Consider the following 24,633-nt stretch of genomic DNA (forward strand, 5'->3'; position numbering starts at 1 on the left):
GCACTCCTCACCTGTAGATACAGGGACAGTGAGGTTCCCAAAAATACTGGCCCAGTAGACTAACAGCTTGGTAGCAACGTCTCACAGCTTGAAGTGGTGATACTACTTCTGCCCTTTATTTGCAGACTCGTAAGCTACATTAGCAAATATTTCACAGCAGGCATTTTGTCATAGTCATCAGAGTGCCTGAAGTTAATGAGGTAATTTAAGAATTATCATATAATAATTTCCTCTAGAGCAGAAACTGGATTTGATCATTTTGTGCAAAACAAGACTGTAATTATGACTGGATGACAATCCTGCCCAGTGCTAAACTCAGTCCCTCCAGCCAGGAATGTTTTACGTAGGAGGCTTCAATCTGAAGCTGGCCAGCCAAACTTCACCAGCCTATTTTCAAACCAAGGAATGAGAAAACCAGAGATCACACGGGCTTTTCGTGGTACAGAAAGGCAAGTGTCAACCCAAACTCAGGTCAGACATATTTGCATTCTGCTGTACTCAGGAAGATCTAATTAGAGTATCTTGACCAGAATCATTTGAATTAATATTCTGGGAGCGTCATAGAAGAAACTGTGATAAAGCGTGCACCATGAAGATTCCACCAGTTAGTGAAGAGCATCCCGGGTTCTAAGTTGCAAAAAGGCAGGAGCTGTTGTAGCTCACAAGCAACTTGGAGTTGCACACTCAGGCTTGTGAAGAGGCCCTCAGTAATGTGCAGGCTGCGAGAATCCCACAGGTGTTGTACCCTTATTTCAGCATCAGTTATGCCTACTGTAAGCAGCAGATTTGACAGCTTATTCTTAATTCCCACCCTCTTGCCAAAAAATTCTGAGCAAAGAAAATTCCTCCATATTTTTGGACACCAGCAAAATACGTGCATGCCTCTGAATCCAGTCACCTGTTGCTCAGACACCCAGAGTCACGCAGACTTTGTGTTGTTACTTACTGGTGTTTTTCCTGTCTCTTGGCTGCAGGACTCTGACTCTCCAAGACACTCTACTGCGTCGAACAGCTCCAACCTCAGCAGCCCTCCCAGTCCAGTTTCTCCTCACAAGACCAAGAGCCTCTCCCTGGAGAGCTCTGACCATGTGAGTTGGGACTCATGAACTGCTTCAGCTTTCAGATTCGACATCACAGCAGCTTGCTGTCCCCTTCACCTCTTCCAGTTCCCACCTTCATCATCTTAACCCTCCCCGTTGCCCATCTCAGTGATCTGGGAGTGGGCTAGAGAGGCTGGTCGTCTTCAGCACTGTTCAGCACTGCCTCACCCTCTCTTCCCCAGATTTGACAGCAGCAAATGAGCAAAGCTAGGGTGTTGGTAAATACCAGATGCTGTTAGATTTGTATTAGTCTTGGTTTCATTTTTGTGGTTACAGCTGCTTTAAAGACATATTTATCCCACCCCCCAATTCCCTCAAAAGTAGCTTAAATAGACCAGACCAGTGTCAACAGGAGAAAATTTAGAGGGATTTTTTTTTCATGCAATAGCTTGTTGTACTGTACAAAAGTAGCACAGAGACCCCTTCCCCTGCATGGGGAATGATCAGTATGTCAGAGGCACATAAAAGCTTTCAGCCACCACATTTGAATGTCAATCTGATTGTTGCCAGCAAATCCTTATTAAGATGATGCATATTTTACTACCGTACAGAGTTTAAATAAATACACAGATGTTAGAGTAAAATATGTATGTATATATTTAAAAAAAGAAAAAAAAAATCAAAAAAAAAATTGTGTATGCAGCAGAAGATGGATGCTTATTTAAGAGAGCCTTTAATTTAAGATTTGTGTTGTCCCTGTTTTCATGCTTGGTGATATACAGACTTGCAGGCCTGGCCTAAAACCTTTTGCAGGACAGACAGTCATTTACTCACATTGCGCACCATTTGCTGCACTGCCAGGAGTCCCCGCAGAACTTTCACATTTCTTTACTTCTGGCAGTGGTGTAGCTGAGGCTGTAATTCCCGCTTTCACGTTACTCCTCCTCCTTTGCAAAAATGACAATGATTGGAAAGCAACCCCTGCCCTGAGAAACAAGGGCCCCGGTCAGCCAGGCGGCTGCCCTGGGTTATTCTGTGCTAGCTGTGCAGCTGAGACACCTTACGGCATGCTATGGTAGAGGTCCTTACAGCAGCAAGGGAGCTCAGTGCCGCAGGATTCAGCAGGAAAACTGCTTCCCTGGGTCAGCCTTTGGCCAGGTTTAAGGAAGGGAGCAGCCTTCCACGTCCCTTTCATCATCCCCGAACAGCAAACTGTTACCGTTGTTACCAAATACTAGTTTGTAATACACCAACCAAACGAGTGCTCTTATCCTGAAGCCAGCCGTCGCTGGCTGTGCTGTCACTGTAGCAATGAAGAACCTTGAAGACTGACCTCATACTGTTCACACTGTGGTCATCGAAGATGCCTAGCCACCCACAACTGCCGTGCTGGCAAGGTTGGTTTTCCTCTCCCATGCTGTGGGTTTGTGCAATTTGCAGTTGTTTCTGTGTGCTCACCTGCTGTTTGGTTCCAGTAGCAGTTCAGGAGGCCAGAAAGTATTGCAGTGAATGACAGAGCCTGCTGCAGCTGCAGAAATAAGTAAAAAGCTGGAGCTGGTCATGCAGTCAACAGAATAACGTGAGAGGCCGATGTACAGATGTGTGGTAAGAGCAGATGTCTCATCTCTTCATTTAGCAAGGCAGATGTGTTTTTTATTTGGGAGTGTTCAAACAAGCCTCTTTTCTCAGTAGTATTGTTGCTGGTGTTTATACTATTACCATAGCCAAACATGTGAGGGTTTTCTGCATTTAGAATACTGTTTATTGGTGGGTTTCAGAAACTTGCTATGGCTCTTAAACCATTACATATTCTTGCGTTCAGCAGTGATAGAGTGTTTCGCCCACATAGAGATGTTTGGAGTTTTCCAGTTTGTGTCTTCTGTAATGGAAGTTATAGATAAGTTCAAACTGTGTACAGTAATTTCCAGGTATGATCCCAATGTGAAACAGGGAATGAGACACAGATCGTTGCCTGTACCATTTTATCATGCTGGGTCTCCTAAGTAAGATTTCTCTTTCACTCTGAATCAAAAGGCTTGTCAAAGTTTAAGCTCATTAAATACTATTTTGGGACAGGAATTCAGTATTATTTTTGAAACCATCATATCAAAAACCTGTCTCTTTCCCCGATTTGGGTTTTTCAGAGTAGCAAGACAGTAGTGTGTGGTTTTTCTTTTTTTGTTTTGTTTTCACTTCAAAGCTACTATTTTTGCAAGCCTGGCATTTAATATTAAAAGCTTTAGCAAACAGTTAAGCACTTGAAATTAATTCCTTCCAGAAGAGGTTTTCATCGTTCTGAGGGACAGATAGGCAGGGCATTATTGGCATTACTGAACTCCACATCGGCTTCTTTTTAAAGGCTGCATATTGCTTCAAGTATAGCCACTCCTTTTTTCCCCCAATTTCGTCCTGTTGGTGAAGCATGGCCACACACTCTTCAAAGACTTTGCAGACTAGTTTTGTATTTACTGTATGTTGTATTTAAATATTAATGTTACTTTGCTATTCAGAGAAGGCATTTAAACGGCGGTCATTTAAGACAGAGCAGCCTGTGTGACAGGTCCCCAGGAGAGGGTCACAGCATCTTTTTTATGCATTTATTTTTTTCAGTTGAGCTGATGTTCTACATGAAAATGGAACCCAAAGAGCCACTACACAGAACACAATGAGAATAACTAAACGTGCATGTTTACTATGTTACAGCACCTGAAAGGTATTGCTAGCCCAAACTGACGTTTTCAGGCAGAGCAGAGGTCAGCTGTGTTAGAACACTAAGATCCACAGGACAAGAGCTCCACAGGCCTATGCTGTTTGCACACCACAATTTTTAAGCTTTGGCAGTCTCCTTTAGGATCACTATATTTAATCATTTGTTTGGTACTGTGTATTTTTATATGCATCTGTTAAAAAGAGAAACAGAAACTGTTCTCTCAGTTGAAACACAAATGACCACATCACTTACCTGAAAGGAGAAAGGGTGTCCTAGGACTTGAATAGTTTTTATATATTTAGGGGCCATTTGGTTATACACAATTTTAAACCACACTCATCTTTTTTTGTTGTTATCAACACTGAAAACAAACGCATACTGTAGCTGAGCTTTTTGAATACTTATTGGCTAGGAAAAGTAACTTGGTCATTTGAACTGTAAAAGACTTTTGCCTGGTATCTTAAAGACAGTTGTCTCTTAAGGCTTGATGTCTCTTAAGGCTACTTTGCACTGTAGCATTGTTTCAACTCCACAAGTAGAGGGCTGCAATTTGTCCAGGGAGCTTAAAAATCTCCACCCCTTTTTTTTTTTTTTTTTTTTTTTTTAAACTGTAGCATATGTTCTGTGTACACAATATGTATCTAGCTGTTTATTTCTTTTTGGCTGAGACTGAAGGTAGCTTGCATTTATGACACTACTTAAACATATGGGTTGTTGGTTTTTTGTTGTTGTTGTTTTTTCCTCTTTTATTTTGGTGGCAACAGAAGATCTGAAGAGTCAGGCAGCTACTAAGGACTCCAGGTTACAGAATGAAAAAGGTTTGGTCAGTAGCTTTCCCCTGCACGTGCATGGCCAGAGGCGTGTGGCTTTCCACATTTCATGTAACCCCAAAACAGGGTTATAGTGCTTTCTTCTATATTGTACCTGACCTGCAGAAAACAGCTGATGGTGTCACAAAACATTCCTGTTTCTGGTGAAGTAGCTTCTTCTCCTCTTGGTTAGTTGCTGCAACTTGTTATGATGTGCATTTTTGTCCATTTTAACAGGTTTCAAAACTAAGTCAAAAATTTTGTCTTTAACACTTACAAAATTAACGGCCAAGCATGTTTTCCTCATATATGCAGCAGAGGGGAGTAAAGGGGTTTCTCATACCAAAAAACAAAGTCCACAAAGCATAGTATTCCTATAGAAATAGAGGCTAACCACACCAACTGGCTCACAGAATATTAGCTTTCCAAAACACTTTAACAGGAAAAGATACTAGCCTCAGCCAGACCCTAAATGACAGGACAAACATGCTCTGGGGTAGTAGTTTCTTGTTCAATTTTGTGTATGCTGTTTGGCTTAAATGAATACATGAAGGGCAAAGCCTGCTGCGGTGCAATGACCCTGTACCTCCTTAGCCTGAGAACCAGCGGCACATTCAGCTTCTGTGGTGTTTTTTTTGTTTGTTTCCACATAGGCGTCAGTTCCTTGGAGGAAATGAGACATTTTTTCTGTACTAACACAAACTGCACCCATCTGCATGTTCTGTGTTCATGCTGTATTTGATCGATGCCCTCAGAAACACGTCTGCTACAGACTTTCCATTCTAAATTCAAACTGTACCTTGTCTTTCTTAAATGCAGAGGAAAAAATAGGTTATACTAAGCTATGGCTGGAGAGTCTCATCCACAAGGAAGAAATCCACAAGCAAATCAGTGTTGGTATTTCAGAGCAATTATATCTGCCTTTTTATGTATGACAGTTTCATTTATTTAAAAAAAAGGTTTAGTTTTTTTTTCATTGTAATATCATTGTACAGTTTTGCATGGCCTAGATGTAATCACTTTTGTGTTTTAGAGTATAAAAGCTGACAAGTGTGCGTGCAGGGGAAAGATTCTGCTTTTTTTTTTTTTTTTTGCCTCTTCTCACTATTTTGTTTAATGCCCTCAGTGTTGTAGGGGACATTGTAAGAGATTCTTTGCTACAGAACAATGATGTAGATTCTTTTGCACAGAAATATTTAAGGTGGAGAAGTCAACAATGTAAAAATGACTTACCACCACTATTTTATGTCGGTAACACACTTAATATTAACCTACTTTGATGTACCGCAATAAAACAGGGAACTGTTAGAAATGCAGATGGTTTGTCTTTTTTTTCCCCCCCATACCTCTCCCTGTTAAGGTTTGAGGAGGAAATGGAAAGGGGAATAATCGCCTTCTAGAAGATAAGACCAGCACAAGCACACACGTGGAAGAAAAGCAGTGGGTACGTAGTGCTATATAGCTTTAGCAGCTTTCAGACAAATTTAACAGAACCTTTTGTAAAAATTAAGCCAAGCCACTTTATACTTTGGTATATACTACAGTATTTGTGACCACCTTCTCAGGTCATTTGTTCTGTGTTGGTATTTGTAGTTGTTGTTTCTGAGGTTCCTCCTTGGTTTAGTTCTGTATCAAGTGTTTCAGCTGCCCTAAGGTTGGAGGCTGGATTCTTACTTAGGTATGTCTGAGCTGCCTCCTCCAAACTGAGTCTCACACATCTTGAAATGCATCTCAGAATACCTGCAAAGTTATTTGGAGTGTGTCCTGACCTGGTCTCACCTTCCACCAGTTCCTCCACAAGCCATGATATTTCCTCCACAGCAGAGACTGTTTGTTGGGACATCTTCCTCCTTGTTTGTTGTTGTGCTGGCAATAAGCTTGGCTTTGATAACAAACATCAATCCAGCAATCCCTCCCTCCCCTCCCTTGTGCAGCAGGAACACTGCTGCTGTTGGTCCTGTGTTGCGAGCAGTGCCCCCCAGCATCTTATACAAAAGATCTGTGGTCATGCAAGCAAGGGCGTAATGAATCTCCTCCGCCTGTGCTTACTGGCACTGTAATGCTCTTCAGTTATTTTGTTTTCCTTACAACTATTCCGGACATACTGGCTGTCCATCAGCAGAAACTTTGCTAGTTTCCTTGGCAGCTTTTTGTCCCTTGCTTTTGAACATAAACATTTACCATCTCAACCCATTCCACCATTTTTACAGCTGTGACATCTAGAGCCAAAGGAAAAGTAAACAATATCTATCAGAACGCAAAGCACTAAGAGAAGTTAGTTCATTAGTGAATAAAATTAAGCAGCTTTATGCAAAACTATTACTCTGTTACTATTACTGAATAGCAGTGTTCACACGTCTCAAAGTATCAGAACTAACCTGACGAGTGGTTTTAGTTGAATCAAGTACTACTGGATCGTCCTAAAACAAGCCTGAAATCAAGCAGGTTATATGTTTATGATCCTGGAGGAAAGGCAATACAAGAACCTGTTCTCCTATTTCTGATAGATCCCTACTGAGAGAAACCATTTATTCACCTGCTCTTTATCTCTGGCAGTGCCAGCAATCAGGCTTTCTTACCTGATGAAGTTTAATCTCATACAGCCCTCTGCATGGCTGGGCTGTGCTAACCAAGTAGGCTCAGCTGCTGGTAAATGTCTTGCCCTTGACAGACACGGATGCCTGCCTCACTGGCACCAGATAAGCATCAACTCCAACAGCCACTCTTTCTTCACAGGTGTCAGAAGGGCAAAAAGAGCAGTGTCCAGGAACTCTTAATAGAGCGAGTAAAAAGGGAAAACAAGCAAAAGAAAAAGTTAATTACCAGGGATTTTAGTGGCCAGACCGATCGATGTTCAAGCTGACATCCCTCTGGCTCCAGGTAAACTTGCCATCACTGTCACCATGTGACACAGCTGCAATGGAAAAGTGAAGGAATGAACAGGCCACAGTTGGCTTTGCGAGGGTAGCAGCAATTCTTTGAGCAAACAACTACAAAAGGGACGTGGAAGGGTCCCCTTTCCTGTGCTGCTGTTTATCTCAGAGAATAGGACACGGTTTACCTTTGTAGTCACTACGCCACCAGAAGATGGAAAGACTGCAGGCCCACAGCACAAGCACTTTTTTTTATTGAAATCAGAACTCATACAGGTACAGGCTTTGTACAAAAAAACCTAAGAAAGTATATTTGCTAGCTTGACTCCAATAGTTTAAAATTGTGCGTCTGGTTTTAAACATGTGACAGTTGAAGCTTGAAATGCTCATGAGAGACACGACGTCTTTGTCTGCCTTGCCATAAGTTCTACATTACTGGAAAACAGCCAAAACCCCAGACTAGCTTTCAAGTTAGGAGTCCAGCAAACAATTGGTGTCAGAGATGTAGCTTATCTAACTCACCAAAGTCAATACCTACCCAGCAGTGAAGAATCCCACTCTTTGTGCTCAGATGTAGTTCTGCTGAACATTTGCCTCCCAGAACCGAGAAGAGTTGTGTGAGTATGTGTGTATTTAAAAGATATTGGCACTCAATTCACAGGTTTATAAAATGTTTCCTATGTTTGCCTTGCAAGCCAAAGAGAAGCAGAAAACATAAAACTTCATGTTATGTGTACACGCATCCTTTGCATTACATCAGCATCACTAAAATCCAGGAAGGTTCTTGGACTGCTGCCACCGGACTTACAAAAACAGGAGAAAGGGGGGCTGAGTGTGTCTGTGGTAGGGTACACCTCTGTATTTCATTCTGTAAGTCACAGTATGAAAACTACTTGAATTCCACCTTAGCATGAAGGTTTAAAAAAAAAAAAAAAAAAACAGACAAGAATTCCAAACATTTCAATACTAAATTCCACTCTTGTCCTCCTTCCCCTACCCACTATATGTTTAAAAAAAAAAAAAAAACAATATGCAGCTATCATCACAATGTTAAAAATGTATTCAAGGTAGTTGGCTGGTATCCTGAAACAGTATACAAGCACTCACGACAGTTTCCAGCAAGCTGCAGACAGTCCTGGCAGTCGTGTCAGACAGACAGACAGCAAAGAACAGCTTTGTCTCCGTGAAACTCACGCTTGGCTTCCAGGGCACAGGCTGCTGCTTCTCAAGAGGATGGAGAGTTAGGGTGCAACACATGGGAGGCGAGAACATTCCTGGCAAGGCTCAGACAAACCGTGCCCTCAGAACAAGGTACGTTAGTTCATTATTACTCCTCTGGCTTCTTGCCCCGAGTGCTCCAGTATTTGCTGTACGCCTCCTGGAACATGTTTTTGCAGGGAATTTTGGCCTTCAGTTTGGTGCAGATAAGGAACGATCCCCCCATCTTCCGATGAAGAGAGTAGGTCTCTTCTGGTGGAGGGACAAGCCGATGCTTCAGCATGACTGGAATTAAACCGTGGATCTTTTCCGTGGTGCTTTGGTTGCCGAAATCAAAAGGTTCCTCAGACGCAAAAGCCTCTCCCAGGATGAGGACAGCATTTAAGTGTGCATCTTCCATTTCCTGCCCAAAAGGAAAGGGGCCCAAATTGTATCACTAACCATTTGGAACACCAGGGAGAAAAAGGAGAAATACTACTCCTAACAGCAGCCAATTCGGAGAAATACCCACCTCTACCCACAACGAATGTGACCCCCAGACCCTGACAGACTGATAACCAGTTAATTCCAAGCACCTAAGCCTCCCAGAAGACTGTCTGCCCAGTCATGAAGGTTCAGCAGCGTCACTACCTGTCTTGCTGAGGGAGTGAAGGGAGATAGAGGGCGTATAAAAGAAAAAGTAGTTTGGGGGTTAGCAGATGATTATTTTAAATAACTACATTATCATTTTGTTCTGGCTCCTGCTGCCAGAACAGAAGGAGAGAACAAAATCATGAACATTTTTGCCCTTCTCCCTCAGCTTGGCAACTGGGCTTTCAGACTGCCATCAAGAAATCTCTAAGTTAAGACCCACGTTCTTCAGCAAACCTTTCACTGGCCACTACTAGAAGTAAATGCTTCTGCTCCGTACCTTGACTTCATAACCAGTGAGGAATTTCATTTCAATGGACTTCTTCAGTACTCTGTCTCTGTCCATGTCAGCAGCTGCCTTGATTACCTGAATAGGAAGAACACTTTCAGGAGAGCTAGGTGATGACTGAAAAAAGCTTTCACACAAAAAAGCGCGCGCACACACGCACACACATATACACGAGTGCATAAATTTGCGAGTCTGTAAGCAGGCCACAGGAGAAGCCAGGCAATGAACAGTAGAAGCAATTCCCCCACACCCTCATATAAAAATCACTGAATTGTGAGTGGGTGAGAAGAGGGGATCCCCTTTGAGATAAGCTCTGCCTTAGTCTCCCAGTGAGCAACGTTACAGTTCCCCACAGCTGTCACGTAATTTAACCATCAGGACACAAGCACCAAAGGCTAGCAGCAGACACGCACAGAGCTATCATCAGGGATAAAGCCAGAACCAAGATCTCATCTCCACTCCTGCTTCCCTCTACAGCCAGAAGTGGATTCAATACAGACACAAAACAACACAGCTACGAGAAGAATTGTGCAAGTAGTCTTAAGAACCCCAGCGCAGCATGCTAGGACACACTGCAAGTCCTCACCTCAATGTAAACGTCTGTGAACTTCTCGTCAAACCCTCGTGTTGCTCCGAAGTCCAGCAGGGCCACCTGGAAATGAACAAACCCTTCAGCACTGCAGTACCAACCTCTTCAGGTTGGAGGCCCGACCTGAGAAGACTCCCAGTGCCTTCAGGAAGCTCAGCTTGCTGGAGCACTTTTCCACTGTCTCAGCTTCCCCTTAATTCCTGAATTCCCTAGCAATAGGGCAAGCATTTGTTCCGGTACATGACACAGGAGGTGTGGCCTGTGCTGACACTGTCACACCTGCCCTGTAACCCCACCCAGGCTTGCTGCTTGGGGACAGAGCAATGCAGAACCTTTTCCCAACAATTCTCAACACGTCTCAGGGCTGAACAAGCAATTCCATCCGGCCTGCAGGGTACAAGCAGGCAGCCAAGCCAACCAGCAGGACATCTGCAAGTGCTTCCCCAAGCACCGGTATCTTCAGCATAGCACAAGACCAGAGCATTCAACTAAAACCCATTTGTTCAGATGTGCCCTGGTAGGACACTGCCAAATACAACTTCCCAGTGACACATTTCAAAGAAAGAAAAAAAGACCCTGAGGCTCAGGAGTTATCTGTGACTGGATCCTGGGCCAAAGACGGGCAGCCCAACAGTTCCACGAGCCCTGTTCTCCCTCCCACCCAGACCAAGCAAGTAAAAGCAGCGAAGGGTCAGGTTTCACTGTCCTGCCTGCCCAAGGCTCAAGGAATCCACAAGAGAACCTCAGTCAGAGCTCAATGAACTCTGAGAATGGGGAATAATCAAAAGCTGGTGAAAAACAGCGCTGGCGCAGGCAGAATGGGTGCTGCTTGCACCTACCTTGTGTAACTGTGGGTCATAGAAGAAGTTTGACCAGTTCGGGTCAGTCTGCATGTACCTGAACTCAAACAGCTCCCGCAGACACAGTACGAGGATGTGGTGACAGATCTTGAAAAACAGAGAGAAAAAGAAAAATCAGTAGGGTGGCAAGCCCCATGTACGCATGTAATTACAGTGGGCACGAGCACACGCCAGGAACGCATCACCACACTGGCAGGTACCATCTGAAATGAAGGCAACGTAGCTCCCAGGAGGCACGATGCTGCTCCAGGGCACTCTGAGTTCAAGGCCCAAAAGAAGCTAAGAGTTTCTTCCTGCAAAGCCTCCTTCCCAACAGCATACAGAGCTAGCTTCAAACCTTTACCTAAAGGGGCTTCACTACGTGCACACAACCACCAAGCACCCCTCAGCAAAGCCTGCTGGGCTCAGCACCCGCCCAGGCTGAGGGAGCAGCAGCAGGCACACGAGCTTGGGACTTGAAGGCATGGAGGAGGCAAGAGCACAGCCTCTAGAAAGCCTGCTACCACATTACATGCAGCAAAGCCTCTCTGTGAGGACACAAACGGGAGCCTCTTCAGTGCAGCTGCCAGCCTCATCCTGCCCATCTTCAGCTGCTCAAAGGCCCGGTGAAACACCGCCTTCAGGAGGAAGATCAGTAAAGGCAAGCCAGACCCTGCTGCAGGACACTGCCACTTGGGGCAGAAGGCTGTGGGCCTGCCTGGCCAACTGCTTTGCTTGCAGGGCAGCACTGCCCCACGCCAGAGCCTCTGAAAAGCAGCCCAGGTGATGCAGCAGCCCATCCGAGAGAACAAGCCCCACGGGCAGGCAGCTCAGGGGGCTCAGGCAGCCAGCTCCAATACGGCACTGGAACCTGTCTAGGGGAACATACACCCTGCACTTTTCCCCAGTGACCTGCTAACAGCTGACAGCTCACAACAAGACCAAAAAAAAACCCACCACCCAACCACAAAACATATCCAAATTCCAGGACAGTTATTTCTGCTACTAAAACAGATGCTTCTCCCACCACAGCACTCCAATCCCTTGCTATATTGGGCACCGATACGCACCCACCACCACATCCCCCCTCCTGTTTACTGGGGTAGTTTTCCAGCAGCTCTGTACAGCACGGGCCAGGCTCACAGAGGGCGATGACACCCAATCACTTTGGCAAGGGCATGAAATTCTCCTGCAGTCCCGTCCAAGAGAACAGCTGCAGAACAAAACTGTTCTTCCCCCAGAGCTGGCAATTCCTCCCAAGCTTAGGGTCATCTGAGAGAAGCAGGGCACCCAGGAGTTCCTCAGCTAGACCTCCCCTTTAGCCACCCCCGTGACCACAGTACCTCATTTCGGATCTCCTGGCTCAACCCCTCGGCTTGATCCAGTGGGAAGCCAGACACAAGCTCTGTGGTCAGGACGTGTTTGCTGCACAGCTCATCCACCACCCGCGGGACGTAAAAGAAGGGGTGGTCTTTCAGCAGCTCCCTAGGGCACGGAGGGAAGAGAGGAGAAGGTCAGGAGCCCCGCAAGCAGGTGGGTCCCTCTGCAACATCTTGAACAGCGCACGGCTCCTTCACGTAACCTGGTGCACAACCGTTGCCCCTTCCCCACACCCTGGCTGCAGCTGCCAGGGAATATTTTCCTCAGTAGCTCTAGCAGGGATCAAGTCACCAGAAGCCATGCCAGTGAGTTACAGCTGCTGGTGACTCCTGAGGTCACATCTCCTGCTGAAGGAGCAGCTTTAGGAGGGCCTCCAGGCGGTCACATTGAGGGACACCGGGCTCCTTTGGTCATCCCACTTCAGGGCCAGACTACACGTACAGAAACTGGCCTTTTGCAAGGAGAGCAGGGCCAAAGTTCTGCAGGGTGGGCAAAGAGGGGGCATCCAGCCTCCAGCAGCACTCCCAGGTCCAGCCTTAACGTAAAAGCCATCAGGACCCAGTGCTACAGTGAGACAAGGGAGCAGCCACTGCTGGTGGCATTAGGTGCTGTAAGAGAGCTGACCTGGGTCCCCAGGGCATGGAATTCACCTCCCCACTGCCCCTGCAGTTGAGGAGCCTCCCTACATTTCACACCCGTGTGCAGAGACAGGTTGGGGCACTGGTGTGAACATACTGGAATTTCTTCGCGCAGGCAGCTTCTCTCTGGTAGTCACACTCCAGGGCCAGCTCTCTGCTCAGGACTTCAATCAAATGCTCAGGGAACAAACCTTAAAAGCCAAACAGCAGAGAACAGAGTAGTCTTAGGAAAAAAGCCCCTCAGGCTAAGCTTGCCAGCACTGCAGCTGAGGCGCAACCTGCTGTCCAGCCAACTCAAGGCTGAAGAATACGAGAGGTCCCCAGGAGCCACCTCCTCTTTGCAACTGGAAGCAGTTTGTACAGGTAACCCCAGGCAGTGGCCACACAGCTGCTCCTTCAGCAAGGCACATCCACAACGTGCTCACACAGCTGGGCCCGTCCTCCCCATCTCCCACCCACGGTGCCTGCTCCTGCTCTCTCCCTCGGGGCAGCTCTGGTGCTGACAGGGCTCTGCAGCAAGACGCGTCAAGGCAGCAAGACTCATCCTGCAGGGCCCTGAGCCACCACAGAGCAGTAGCCAGTTTTTGTCACTATGCAGCCTGATCTGAGGGCAACATCTGCACAGTGCCACTACGATTTACAGCTGCTGCATGCAGGTGCTTGGAATGAGGAGCAGTTAATCCTGCATTCGCTGTGGAAAAATGGGTGTACTCCTCTACTATAGGAAAGCACTGAGAGAGCCCAGGATCTAATGGGTCTCCAGCTCTCCACAGCTCTACCCATCGCTCTCTGCTCACCCCAGTCAAAGGGATGCAGGAAATGCAGGGAAGAATGAGTTCTGCCAGCCTTGGCAGAAAACAGCAGGGACAGAGCAAGGATACGTGATGTGAACGCTGCCCACGTTTCATGGCTAGGAGGCCATCAGGCACTTCAGACTGCCAGGAGTCCCTGCGAGTCCTTCGCTGGAGAAGTGCACAGGTACAAGCGTATGTTACTCTGGCAGGTGCACACACACATGACCAGGGAAAATAAACCCAAGTGCACTTCCCACCCCACCGAGTGAACACTGGAGCAGGCACATGCTCAAGGGCATGCTCTCCAGTCTGTGGAGAGAAGTAAGCAAGGTACAGGCCTCCATGTGCTAGATGACACGTGGGTCTTGGTCTTTTTACCTTCAGGGAGAATGTTGCTCATGCTCAGGACAGTCATCAGGTTATTAACATCGCTGTTGATGCTCTGGGCAACTCCAGGGTACTGCAGGACAGAACGGGAAAGGGCAGCGTTACGGCTGGATGAACCCAAGGCAGCCAGTTGTACAGGGCAAGATAAAAACACCTTCCAGCTATAAAAACACCTTCCAGCTCAACAGGAACCGACCCTCAACACAGCCACCTACAGCATGGCAAACAGAACGGCCTTTTCAGTTTCTCTGGCATGGACTCCTCTAAAGTGAAAGAAATCCTAAGGCGGAAATCCCAGCAACACACGAAACCCCTCAGACACACAAATCCCAGTGACAGCAGCCAGCCACTTTCCTACCCACAGCTGAAAGCACACGCCACTGACAGCCCCAGAGTGTTTCATTCATCCAGAGCAGCGGGGCAAGCAGCAAGACCACACACCAGTCCTAGAAAAGGTACCTCCTCCTGTTTTTCACCTAGTCTGTAAAGAAATGAACCAGCTATGCTGTTGTGGGGCAGAACGTATGGTGCCACAGAGTTACTTTCCATTGCTACTGCCTTGGGCTAACTTCAGAGGTCACTTTGGACACAACTAGCTTGAGAAGGAGCCAATACCCATCCATATAATCTCTAAAGCCTCCCAGTTTACAAAATAAACCAACAACCAGATAACCAACTTTGCCTGAGGTCCCTTCCTGACTAAGCAAGTTCCGTCACTTCTTTTGCATTATAAAGCATGCTGTACAAATAGTTCCAGCTCCGGAACTTAGTTGCTAGAAATACTTGGTTGAAGTTGCTGACAGCCCTGAATAACCCTCAGCACTGTCAGACTGCCATTTCTTAGCAGCCTGTGCTTGTTTGTCACTTCAAACTTCTATAACCTTTGGGCTGCGGCCAGAAAAGGCATGAAAAGGCAGATTCCAGAAAGAGGACTGACCCATGGAGTAGGTAGGACCCCTGCACGCAGCACTAGCGGGTACGAGCAGTCCCTTACCACCATTATCCCCACACTTCAGTGATACAACCACAAGAAAGGTCTCCCACTCATCTGGAGTCAGAGACTGGCCCAAGTTGCACAACCTCTTCTGTCCTTCCCCTCTGCTTCAGTTAGGGTAAGAGATTGCTGGACCCAAATTTCACTTGCACAAAAGTGTTTCCTTATCCATCCTAGCAGTAAATATATCTGTGCAACTCCGCTGCCTCTCTGTGCAGCACAGACCAGAGAGGATGCTGGTCTCTAAAGCCCACCTGGATTTTCATGGCAACTTCCTTCCCGTTTTTCAAGCGTGCCAGGTGAACCTGACCAATTGAAGCAGCAGCAAAGGGGCGTTCTTCGAAGGACTCCAGTTTATCCCTCCAGTTGGGGCCAAGGTCATTGTTCAGAGTTTTCTACAAATGAAAGGAAAACATCAGGGACAGCAAATATTTAAGATCTGCAGTATTTGCAATCATGCTTCTCTAAGGTGACTCGCTCTGAGTACCTACACCCTGCTTCCTAGATCGTTTCCCCTTCCTCTCAGTGAGCACAGAACCATGAGCAATGGTCCAGCCAGCAGTGGCTCCCCAGAACTAAACAGATTCTGGTAGGAGCTGTGTGAGGCTGTGTTACTGGGGCCCGAAGAGCAGCGATCCTGAACACAACCAGCACTGCCTTAGGAATATCAAAGTCCCCCTTTTGGGGCCACTTATCTTCCAGAATATGGGCAAGGATTTAGATATTTCTCCTCTTTCATCACGCTACCAAGCTGATCAGAAGCAATCCAGGCTGAGAGTGACTCTCTTTGAGGCAATAGTGACAATTAAACATGACAACGTGTGTTAACAGCTTTTTTGTTACACTGCCAGGCTGCCATACTTAAGCGCTGGCTCTTATCTTTCAGAAGATGGATGTAGTGCTGACAGTTCCTTTTGCATTACCCTTCACATCTTAATTATCAAAGGGAGGAAAAGAGAAAAAGAGAACATGTTCCAACTCTACTTGAAGGTAGGTTACATATAGTCAAAAATACAGAATTCCTGTTTATTTTCCATCAGACTAAAATTTGTGAGTTTTTAAAATGGGATTTAGGCACTTGTAAACACTAGGTTGACATCCATGAGGAAGATCAGAGAGAGGAAACAGAAGAGGAGACTACACTAAACTAGTCCCATGTGATCATTTTTGTATGGGCTTCATAACCTCTGGACGTTAAAAAATACAGCATTTTTTCCTCTGTCCAGAGCTGAATGCATACTTGTGAGTGAGAACTGACAGCACATAGCTGAGATAAGGAATCAGATGTCACCCACAACCAAAAATACACAACTTTTGTTGAAGGAATACTCTTAGAAATACAGTCTGCCTCCCCCAGCAGTGTATGTCACAGGTGACATTTATTCTGCTATGGACCCTCCTCCCCAGTGAGCAGGAAGGAACGTTCCTCACCATCATCTGCTTTATGGGCATGAAGTCGGCACTCTGACGCACACGCTCAAAAATCCTCTGGAGATGGGGGTTGATGAAGGCGTCATCTGCCAGAGGAAGAGAACACGGCAGTCAGCACAGGCACTGCGTTCTCCAGTTCTTCAGTACACGAAGAAACATACACCTGTGCTCAAACAAGTCAGGTTGTCCTGCCCGAACACACACCGATGAAGGTTATGGGATTAATTTTAGCTCAGAAATACCATACCCTGTAGTGAACCCTTAGGCAGACCTCCTGAAGCATCACACCTTTGGAAATGAGCCAGGCGTCCTGGGCACAAGTAACAGAACAGAGGAAAAAGCTACTCCTTCGTTTTTGTCCTCACAAAAAAATCTGTGTATTACCTGACCGTCTCCTAAGCTCACCTGCTGCAGACAGAGTAAATTTCTGTGCACCTTCTCCCAATGAACAATGTCAGGACAAGGTATGAACACACTAGAAAACACGCTGGATTCCTAAGTGTAAGAAGGTTCCTCAGCATCACTTGTCATCACAGTTCCTGGCTCAATTCAGTGAAATAAAGAACACTGCTACAGGCCTCACAGACCCAGCAGCAGTGCTGGGAGCAGCGTGCAGCACTGCGCGGCACGGAGACTTCTGGTAGGACGGCAGGCTGCACAAACACCAAGCACAAGGTGCTCTGCACAAGCCTCTGCCATCTCCCAGCCCCTGCTGGCAGCAGAGCAGCACCCAGGCCTACCAGAGGGCACTGTCACAGACACAGGCAACAGAAGGAACCCCTGGGGCGTCATCCCAGAGCTCCCAGGTTCGTGGCGGGGTTTAACCCAGCCCATCCTAAGGGGCAGCAGTTTCTCTGGAAAGCTGTGCAGCAGTAAAACCCTATGTATGCACATACTGGACTCAGACTAATGGCAATACAGCCTCTATTACTGTAAACAGCTACCCAAACGTAGAGCAGCTGCAAGTAGGCAGAAGAAAACATAACTCAGCTAAAAATAACTTATTTTAGGAGCCAGCAGGATTTAGCAAGCATTTTTTACCCTGATAGGAAACGATGGGAGTGGGCTCTTGAAAGATTAGTGATCTCCTGTAAGTAAAGGCTTCTACAACTGCCCAGAGAAAAGCCACCAGTTCTGGCAAACACTTCATTTTTCTTCAAGTCGTTATGAAATTAGATTTAACTGCTGCTCTCCCAACACCAAAAAAAAGTCCCTGCTACCAGCTTTATTCTTGAGAACCTTCACATGTGCTTCTTACATCCAAATTGAAGTGTCATTTATTTACAAACACAACCTGTCTGTCCCAGGAAAGGAGAAACACAGCTACCTTAAGGACGCTGCCCTGAGAGGGAGGAGCTCCCATTCTGTCCCTGCAAGGACCTGTGCCCTCCGCAGGCATTGCAGCACTCTGCTCGCTTGTCACGAGCCAGACGAAGGCTGGACAATGCCTCAGAGATTGCTGAAGGCCTGCATGTCTCGACACTTGAGTGAAGTCAGCTGGCAAGTGTTTGAAACCCTTGCCAAAGCTCAGTCATTTTAGGAGACAGCAGGCAAGTGACAAAACTGCAGATTATTTCTGTTCCTCGGAGGTGGCCTTTCACAGCTGTTGCCTCGTCACTACCATCCCCGCCTGGTGCAGCTATAGCCAGGCTCTGGGCACATCAGGTGCACCTCGGAACAGCAGCCTAACAATTTCTAAGTTACTCCCACCTACAGCAGGCAAGTGAACCTCAGAGCCAACTTCCAGGCATGGCTCACCCATTCCGCTTACGAGAGGCACTGGCCAAACACAGCAAGGAACAGAGGAGCTCCTCCTAGATCTGCTCTATAAACAAGCAGCGTCAGCACCTGGAAGTTTCTGGAGGGTGAGAAAAGAGCATATGGGGAGCAGCCATGTCATGGCAGCTGCCTCCCACCTAGCTCTGCAAGCGCTGCCATCAGCCTGGCACACACCTACAACAGGTGACAGCAGATGAAGGGCGATGAAATACCACGGTGAGGGCTCTCTGGAACACAGAGCTGCTCTCAGTTATTTAACACAACACAGGATCCAGCCCCATCAGTCGGCACCTACTAAAATTAATGTCGGAGCACAAGCCAAGCAAACGGAGTACTTCAAACACTCAGACACTGACTCAGTATCAGTGATATCTTGAAAGCTATTTTCAGACAAGTGTAAAAGCGCTCTTTTTGCTGGTTCTTTCCTTCCTCTTTTTTCATTTTTGGCAGGAAGGCAAAGTGAACAGGTTCAGATAAGGTTTGAAATCAGCACACCTGCTGTGTTCCAGGAGTAACCTAGCAGCTCAGTGCAAAGAAGCCAATGTCACTCATGCCTTCACCTGTGACCATCAACTTCAGAGTCTGATGCAGTAAGACAGCCTGAAATCTCTTCAAGGACATAAAAAGAAAAAGAAAGTTCTACACAAACATGTGTAAGAAGTTTTTTATAGCAAGGGTCACAGAGCACTGGAACAGGCTGCCCAGAGTGGTTGTGGAGTCTCCTCTCTGGAGATATACAAGACCCACCTGGAGCTTTCCTGCTCAACCTACAGTAGGGAACCCGCTTTTAGCAGGGTGGTTGGACCCTCATCTCCAGAGGTCCCTTCTAACCCCTACAATTCCGTGGTTCTGTGATGTACATCACAAACAGGTTGTTGTAATGGCAGAGGGCTGCGGATATAACCTCAAACACTTTCGGTAAACAATGAAGAGGATCATGTTGTCATCTTCTACCTCTTTTCTAGCAGGACACTTGGGAGTAGCCTGGGATACAGCTCTGCTACTCTGCAAGTGCTTTTTATACACAGGCATGGAAATTCAGAGACAGTCATCTCATTTTCAACCACTTTCAGCTGTGTGCCTGACTCAGCTCAGACCTACAACAGAGGCACTAGGCAAGTGGAGGTATATAATCCATACATCAGCTATTTCAGACCATGATTAAGCTGAACTGCATCACACACATGGCCACGGCTGTTCTCACATGAGAAAGCTACTTTCCACGTTTACTCCATGCTGACTGATTCCAAACAGCTGACAGTGTAACACGAGAAATCAGCTGCTCCCGCAGGCAGCACTGCTGAGGGTAGCTAAGGACCTGTGCTCCTCCCACTTACCTTGAATGCTTAACATCTGTCCCAGCTTCAGGGCTGCTCCCCGGACCTTGCACAAGGTTCTCACGATTCTTTCCGCATTGGCCTCTGACAGGAACGGGCTGGAGTCCATCACTGCTTTCTTTCCTGAGGGCGAGGAGAAAAAGCCCATGGATGAAAAGCATCCTCACCTCAGCAAGCTCACTCCGCTCTGATAGCGTACGCTCAGCAGGAGATTCACCTTCCCTCAGAGAGGAACCAAACCAGGACTACGCTCGAGCTCCATCGCAACCCAGGGGCATGGACTGTGGTTGCACACCTGCGCCTTGTTCTGACTCACTGCTAGCTCGAGTGCCAACAGCAACAAGTCACAACAGCACAAACATCCACGGAGGCTACACAAACCCTGCAGACAGCGGTGTTTGGACTGGCTGTACCACACAGCTCAGCCACACACCACATAAAGGGCTCCCGAGTCCCCGTGCCACAGGCTGCAGCACAGCCACAGCTTCAGAAGAGCAGCAGGAGTGGGACATGGCAAGGGGGACTGTCAAAAGCCCAGACAGCACGCTGGAATTGACTGAAAATATGCTCCCACTTCACGTACTGCTGTGCAACTGTGCATCTAAAGCATGCACCAGGCATCTGCAGAAAGCAGAGCCTTCACATTTCTGAGTCCATAAAAGCATTCTTCTTAATGAAACTGAAATCTCTCTCAATGCACAGGCAAAGTACATTGTCCCAACACCATAACCCCAAAATACCACGGTTGCATATAGCACCTTGAAAAAGCAGCAGATTGCAAATCTGTGATGAGGTTATGAGGCCAGTCAAGCCCAGGGAGAGTTCCACTAGTTACTAGTTCCAACTGCACTTGGAGACCATGCCAGGAGGCCAAACCCTTACTCTCACCAGTGGTCATACATACACCAGCTCGTGCAGAACAAGGCCCAGAATTACCAACTCAAACAAGCACGGTCCTGTCCCCAACAAAGGGCAAAGACTGATGTATTTTTATTTATTTTTAAGGATGGAACAAAGATAGAGGGAGACTAACTCAATTTGTGATCTCTTTGGAAGCAACAAGCCCTTCAGGAGGACAGCTTCTCTGGCTTACAGAGCACGGACAGAACGGGCAGGCAGGCACCTGCCGACCACTGCTCTTGGGACTGCAGCTCAGCTCTCATGGAGAACAGGACAGGAAGGTGGTGAGGTCTTACAGGTAGGCTGCAGAGCCCAGAGCTGGTATGTCAACTGTGGGGCTACAGCTTGTAGCAACACTTCAGAGAAAAGGGTACAAAGGATGGAAGAGCTGAAGCCAGCACATGCAGCAAGAAGGGCCCAAAAGGCACAGCAGCTGCAAGATCTGAAGATCTCCAACAGATGGAAGTTCCTAGTGTGTCTCGTAGTGACTGCAGCAGCAAGAAATCCTCTCCCTCTCCAGCTAGGTGTCAGGAATGTGTACAGAGGGAGCTCACACTGTGCAGGGTACAGGGAGAACAGAGCACTGAAGGGTGGAAGGCCTGAAGCCATGAACTCTGGCTCTCAACTGTCCCACAAGGAAAATTCTGGATCCTCAGCAATGACAAAACAAACAGTCCCTCCCACAAGCTCCAGACACAGAGGAGCTAGGGAAACTACCGAGTTCTCTATCTTCCTTTGTAACACCTGCACAGATAAGGATGAAAGAGTTGGTTAATGATTAAAGTCACCTCCAGAAGCCAGTGAGCCATGACAATTTTTTAAAAAGTCTTGTCAGAGAAAGAGCCAGCGTAGGCACTCCCCCACCTTGTTCTCCTGGCACGCTTCTCACTGCAGTTGAGCCCACAGGGGTGCTGCCTGACTACCACGCCACCCAACAGCCCGTGATCGCTCGTTGCTTGTTTATGTACCTTGCTAAAAGTGGGCCCAAACAAGAAGGTGACCTGAAAGCAAGAGTCAAAAGCAGGCTTATGTAAACATCAAGTCAAGAAACATCATGGAAAACAGACATAGGCTTCCACGGGTAGGTGGAAGAAAACAGGTATAAAACCCAGCACAGTTCATCAAAACAGCACAAAGCCTTCCAAGTGTGTGTGCTTCTCACTGCTGCATCACTGCTCTTCCACCTCCTTTGCTACCGTTAGAAGTAGAACTACCTGCTGGACTTTGCACGCATTTACTTTTACGATCATCTGCCACACAAACTTCGGAGCAAGTAAACAGTCAAAGAACGTAACCTAAGCACTTCAGACTGACCACTCAAGGAGATTGCACTTCTTCTTTCCATAGGGAAACAAGCATTTGTTCAAATCTAGGCTAGCTGCCAGCCCTGCAGGGCTCTGCCCAGCCTGGCATTTGCACTGCGCCTATCAGGACAAGCTGTTATAGGTCATTAATAAGTTACAAAATTGACCTTGAATCCAAAGTCTTCCTGCTAGTAATGGCAACTATTTGTCTGGGCAGTGTTTCATTCTTATTCCTGGAATTCTGTTCTACTCTCCCATCCCACCACATGTAAACCTTGCACTTTAGATACACACCAAATGCTGAGACTACCAGCAAGGTCACCAGTGACCTAGGAGGTTATTTTTAAGTTAGCTACATCAACATGACAAGAAAAATCCCACTGGAAATGAAGTACAATCATCCTTTTTTTAAAAGATGAACCAAACCACTTATTAAAGTACTTAAAGAAGGCAGCCTTAACACCTTAAAAACACCTCTGCAACTCCACAGAAATCATTTCTGCCATCACATTTCTGTGTCTAGGACATCAGGCTTTGACGAGGAAGGCAGAAACTCACAAACTCTTGCACCAAAATTTTTGTTCAGGGATAAATCCCTTGGTATCATAAAAAGTAAACTGTTTCTGGAAACAGACAAGATGAGGCAGAGAGGAGAGAATGGAGAAGGGCCCTACAGTTACTAAACAAGGATGGGAATTTAAGCGGGGTGGGAAACAAATCAATGCAAACGTGGTTACTAGAGAACATACAGGAGAGGAGGCATCCATGGCCCCTCTGTTTGGTAGCAGCAATGGCAAGATGACAGAAGTACAAACCTGTTAGATTAAATAGATTTAAATAGAGGTACCTAGGCAAGACATTTCCCCCAAGAACAGCAAAGGCTGGTACTGACAGAGAGCAGTAAGAAAATGGGATCTTGGACTCAAGCCGTGTGTATGTCCTCTGCCATGCCTTTCTGCAGGAGCAGAGCCCTTGGAGACAGGTCCCATCCAGTGCGTCACACCCACTGTAACGTCCTGTGGAAAGTGTGACCAAGGACACTAGCTAGAAGCTGTAGAAGAGCAGCAGGAATGAGAGCCTCGATCATGCAGCACTCTCCTCACGATCTTGGCTTAAGAAGTTCCAAAACAGCACAAAGGCTGAAATCATCTTCTACTTCTGCCTCACCTCAAAGCTTACCACTCCTGGCCCATTCTCCTTTACGCAGTGTAACCACTGCTCCAAGCTCTTATGTAAGTAGACAACAGCAAGAAGAGAAGCAAAAACGACATCAAGCAAGACAGCTAAAAATAAAACCCAGATTATTTTCCAAATCCTTTGCCTACCATCTAAATCATCAGCCCTCATTGCCATATAAACTAATCAAGGTTTGGGCAAAAACATGACTTTTCCCAGAGCACAGCTCAGCCTGCAGAGCATGCTACACTGCCACATTTAACCACTGCAAAAGCTTAGAAGGAAGCCACCATGACACGGCCAGGTGTAACTCGGGAACATTTTACCTCCAACTTCAAGCAAGCTGGGAAAAAAAACAAGGTCGGGTGAATTTGCATGGTTATGAGAATCCTTCAGAGGAAGGCGAAAGAAAAATGGAAGTAGCAAATCACTGTTTAGCACATACATAAATTGTTTTGTCATTCTGAAAGACAGAGAAATAGAGGAGAGCAGCCATCCTCTAAAGTCCTATTAGGCAGAACATCCCTAAACTTCAAACAGACTGCAAACAACAATAGCATGAAGTTTTCAGACATGAGTGCTCATCTACAGTTTCTGAAGTGATTGAACTACACAGTTACATTGAACAGTTTAAAAATATTGTTGCACCAACATAATCCAAGAATGGACACAGGTATGGTATTCGTGCTCAGGTGTGGCTGTGGGCAAGTAGGCTGTATGAATTGCACTGGCATAAACTTATTCTCACACATACACATGCCTGACCTCCACCTACATGGTGAGGTTGTGGCTTACATTGATGGGAAAAAAAAAGTCTGGAAGTATCACATTAAAAACAAAAGAACTACAAAATTCCCCTTGTTGTCCCAACTGTGTCAACGTCCCAGCTTTTAAAAGACTAAAATCTCACAAATGAGTATGCAGGTAAACTGTGACTGGAGAGGAAAAAGGAAAAAAGAACCAAATATGAGGATGCAGAAAGGGCTTACCATTGCGTTCTTCAGGTCGAAGGCTCTTCTTTGCAACTTCTGCCAATGCTCCAATGCCAAGACCAACAGCCAATCCTTTAAAATAAAAAACAGGTCACAGTAAAAATACTTATCTTCATTACATATAGAAGCATTTTTTATAATTAACCTCAAGCCACAAGATCACAAGCACAGCTACAAAACAGCTTGACTAGAGCATCCTGGCTTTTGCAATGGAGTTATCTTCAAGTTTTACACTAAAGTCTTTTCTCCTGTGTTTCTTTCTTCATTCCAGCATGCCAGCCAGGTATCATAGGCTAGACCTGCCTGAGACACCCAGTTCTTGTGAAGTGCATCAGCAAGCGCTACTGAGAGCTGTGTGCTCCTGCTGTAGAATCCAATTGTGGGGTTCATTCTTCCCGAGGCCCACCTCACCCAAGCAGCATTGTAAGCTCTAATCCCAAGCAGCTGTGCTGTGGAGTAACCCTGAGCAGCAGCCACAGGTCCATGAGACTGAACATCAGCAATCCATATACCACCGCCCTTAC

The 24,633-nt window shown here is 46.5% G+C and overlaps 2 protein-coding genes across 6 annotated transcripts in view; one reads left to right on the forward strand and one right to left on the reverse strand.

The window, feature by feature from the left end:
• CDC42BPA (CDC42 binding protein kinase alpha) overlaps nt 1-8,461 on the forward strand; it is a 153,725-nt gene extending 145,264 nt beyond the window's left edge. For all 5 annotated transcript variants that reach the window (XM_084514982.1, XM_084514986.1, XM_084514983.1 and 2 more), the window contains one exon: nt 975-8,461. In XM_084514982.1, coding sequence (XP_084371108.1) covers nt 975-1,106 — 132 coding nt within the window. In that variant the 3' untranslated portion in view covers nt 1,107-8,461. The remainder of the gene's footprint in view (nt 1-974) is intronic.
• The window catches only part of COQ8A (coenzyme Q8A), a 36,531-nt gene continuing 19,560 nt past the window's right edge, over nt 7,663-24,633 (reverse strand). Inside the window, exons 5-15 of the mRNA XM_084514988.1 lie at nt 24,107-24,181; nt 19,738-19,860; nt 16,622-16,707; nt 15,445-15,585; nt 14,188-14,269; nt 13,113-13,206; nt 12,341-12,482; nt 10,998-11,105; nt 10,156-10,221; nt 9,561-9,647; nt 7,663-9,053 (exon numbers count right to left, since the gene is read on the reverse strand). Coding sequence (XP_084371114.1) covers nt 8,760-9,053; nt 9,561-9,647; nt 10,156-10,221; nt 10,998-11,105; nt 12,341-12,482; nt 13,113-13,206; nt 14,188-14,269; nt 15,445-15,585; nt 16,622-16,707; nt 19,738-19,860; nt 24,107-24,181 — 1,298 coding nt within the window. The 3' untranslated portion in view covers nt 7,663-8,759. The remainder of the gene's footprint in view (nt 9,054-9,560; nt 9,648-10,155; nt 10,222-10,997; nt 11,106-12,340; nt 12,483-13,112; nt 13,207-14,187; nt 14,270-15,444; nt 15,586-16,621; nt 16,708-19,737; nt 19,861-24,106; nt 24,182-24,633) is intronic.

Source organism: Aythya ferina (assembly GCF_964211825.1).
Source record: "Aythya ferina genome assembly, chromosome: 3".
NCBI lineage: Eukaryota > Metazoa > Chordata > Aves > Anseriformes > Anatidae > Aythya > Aythya ferina.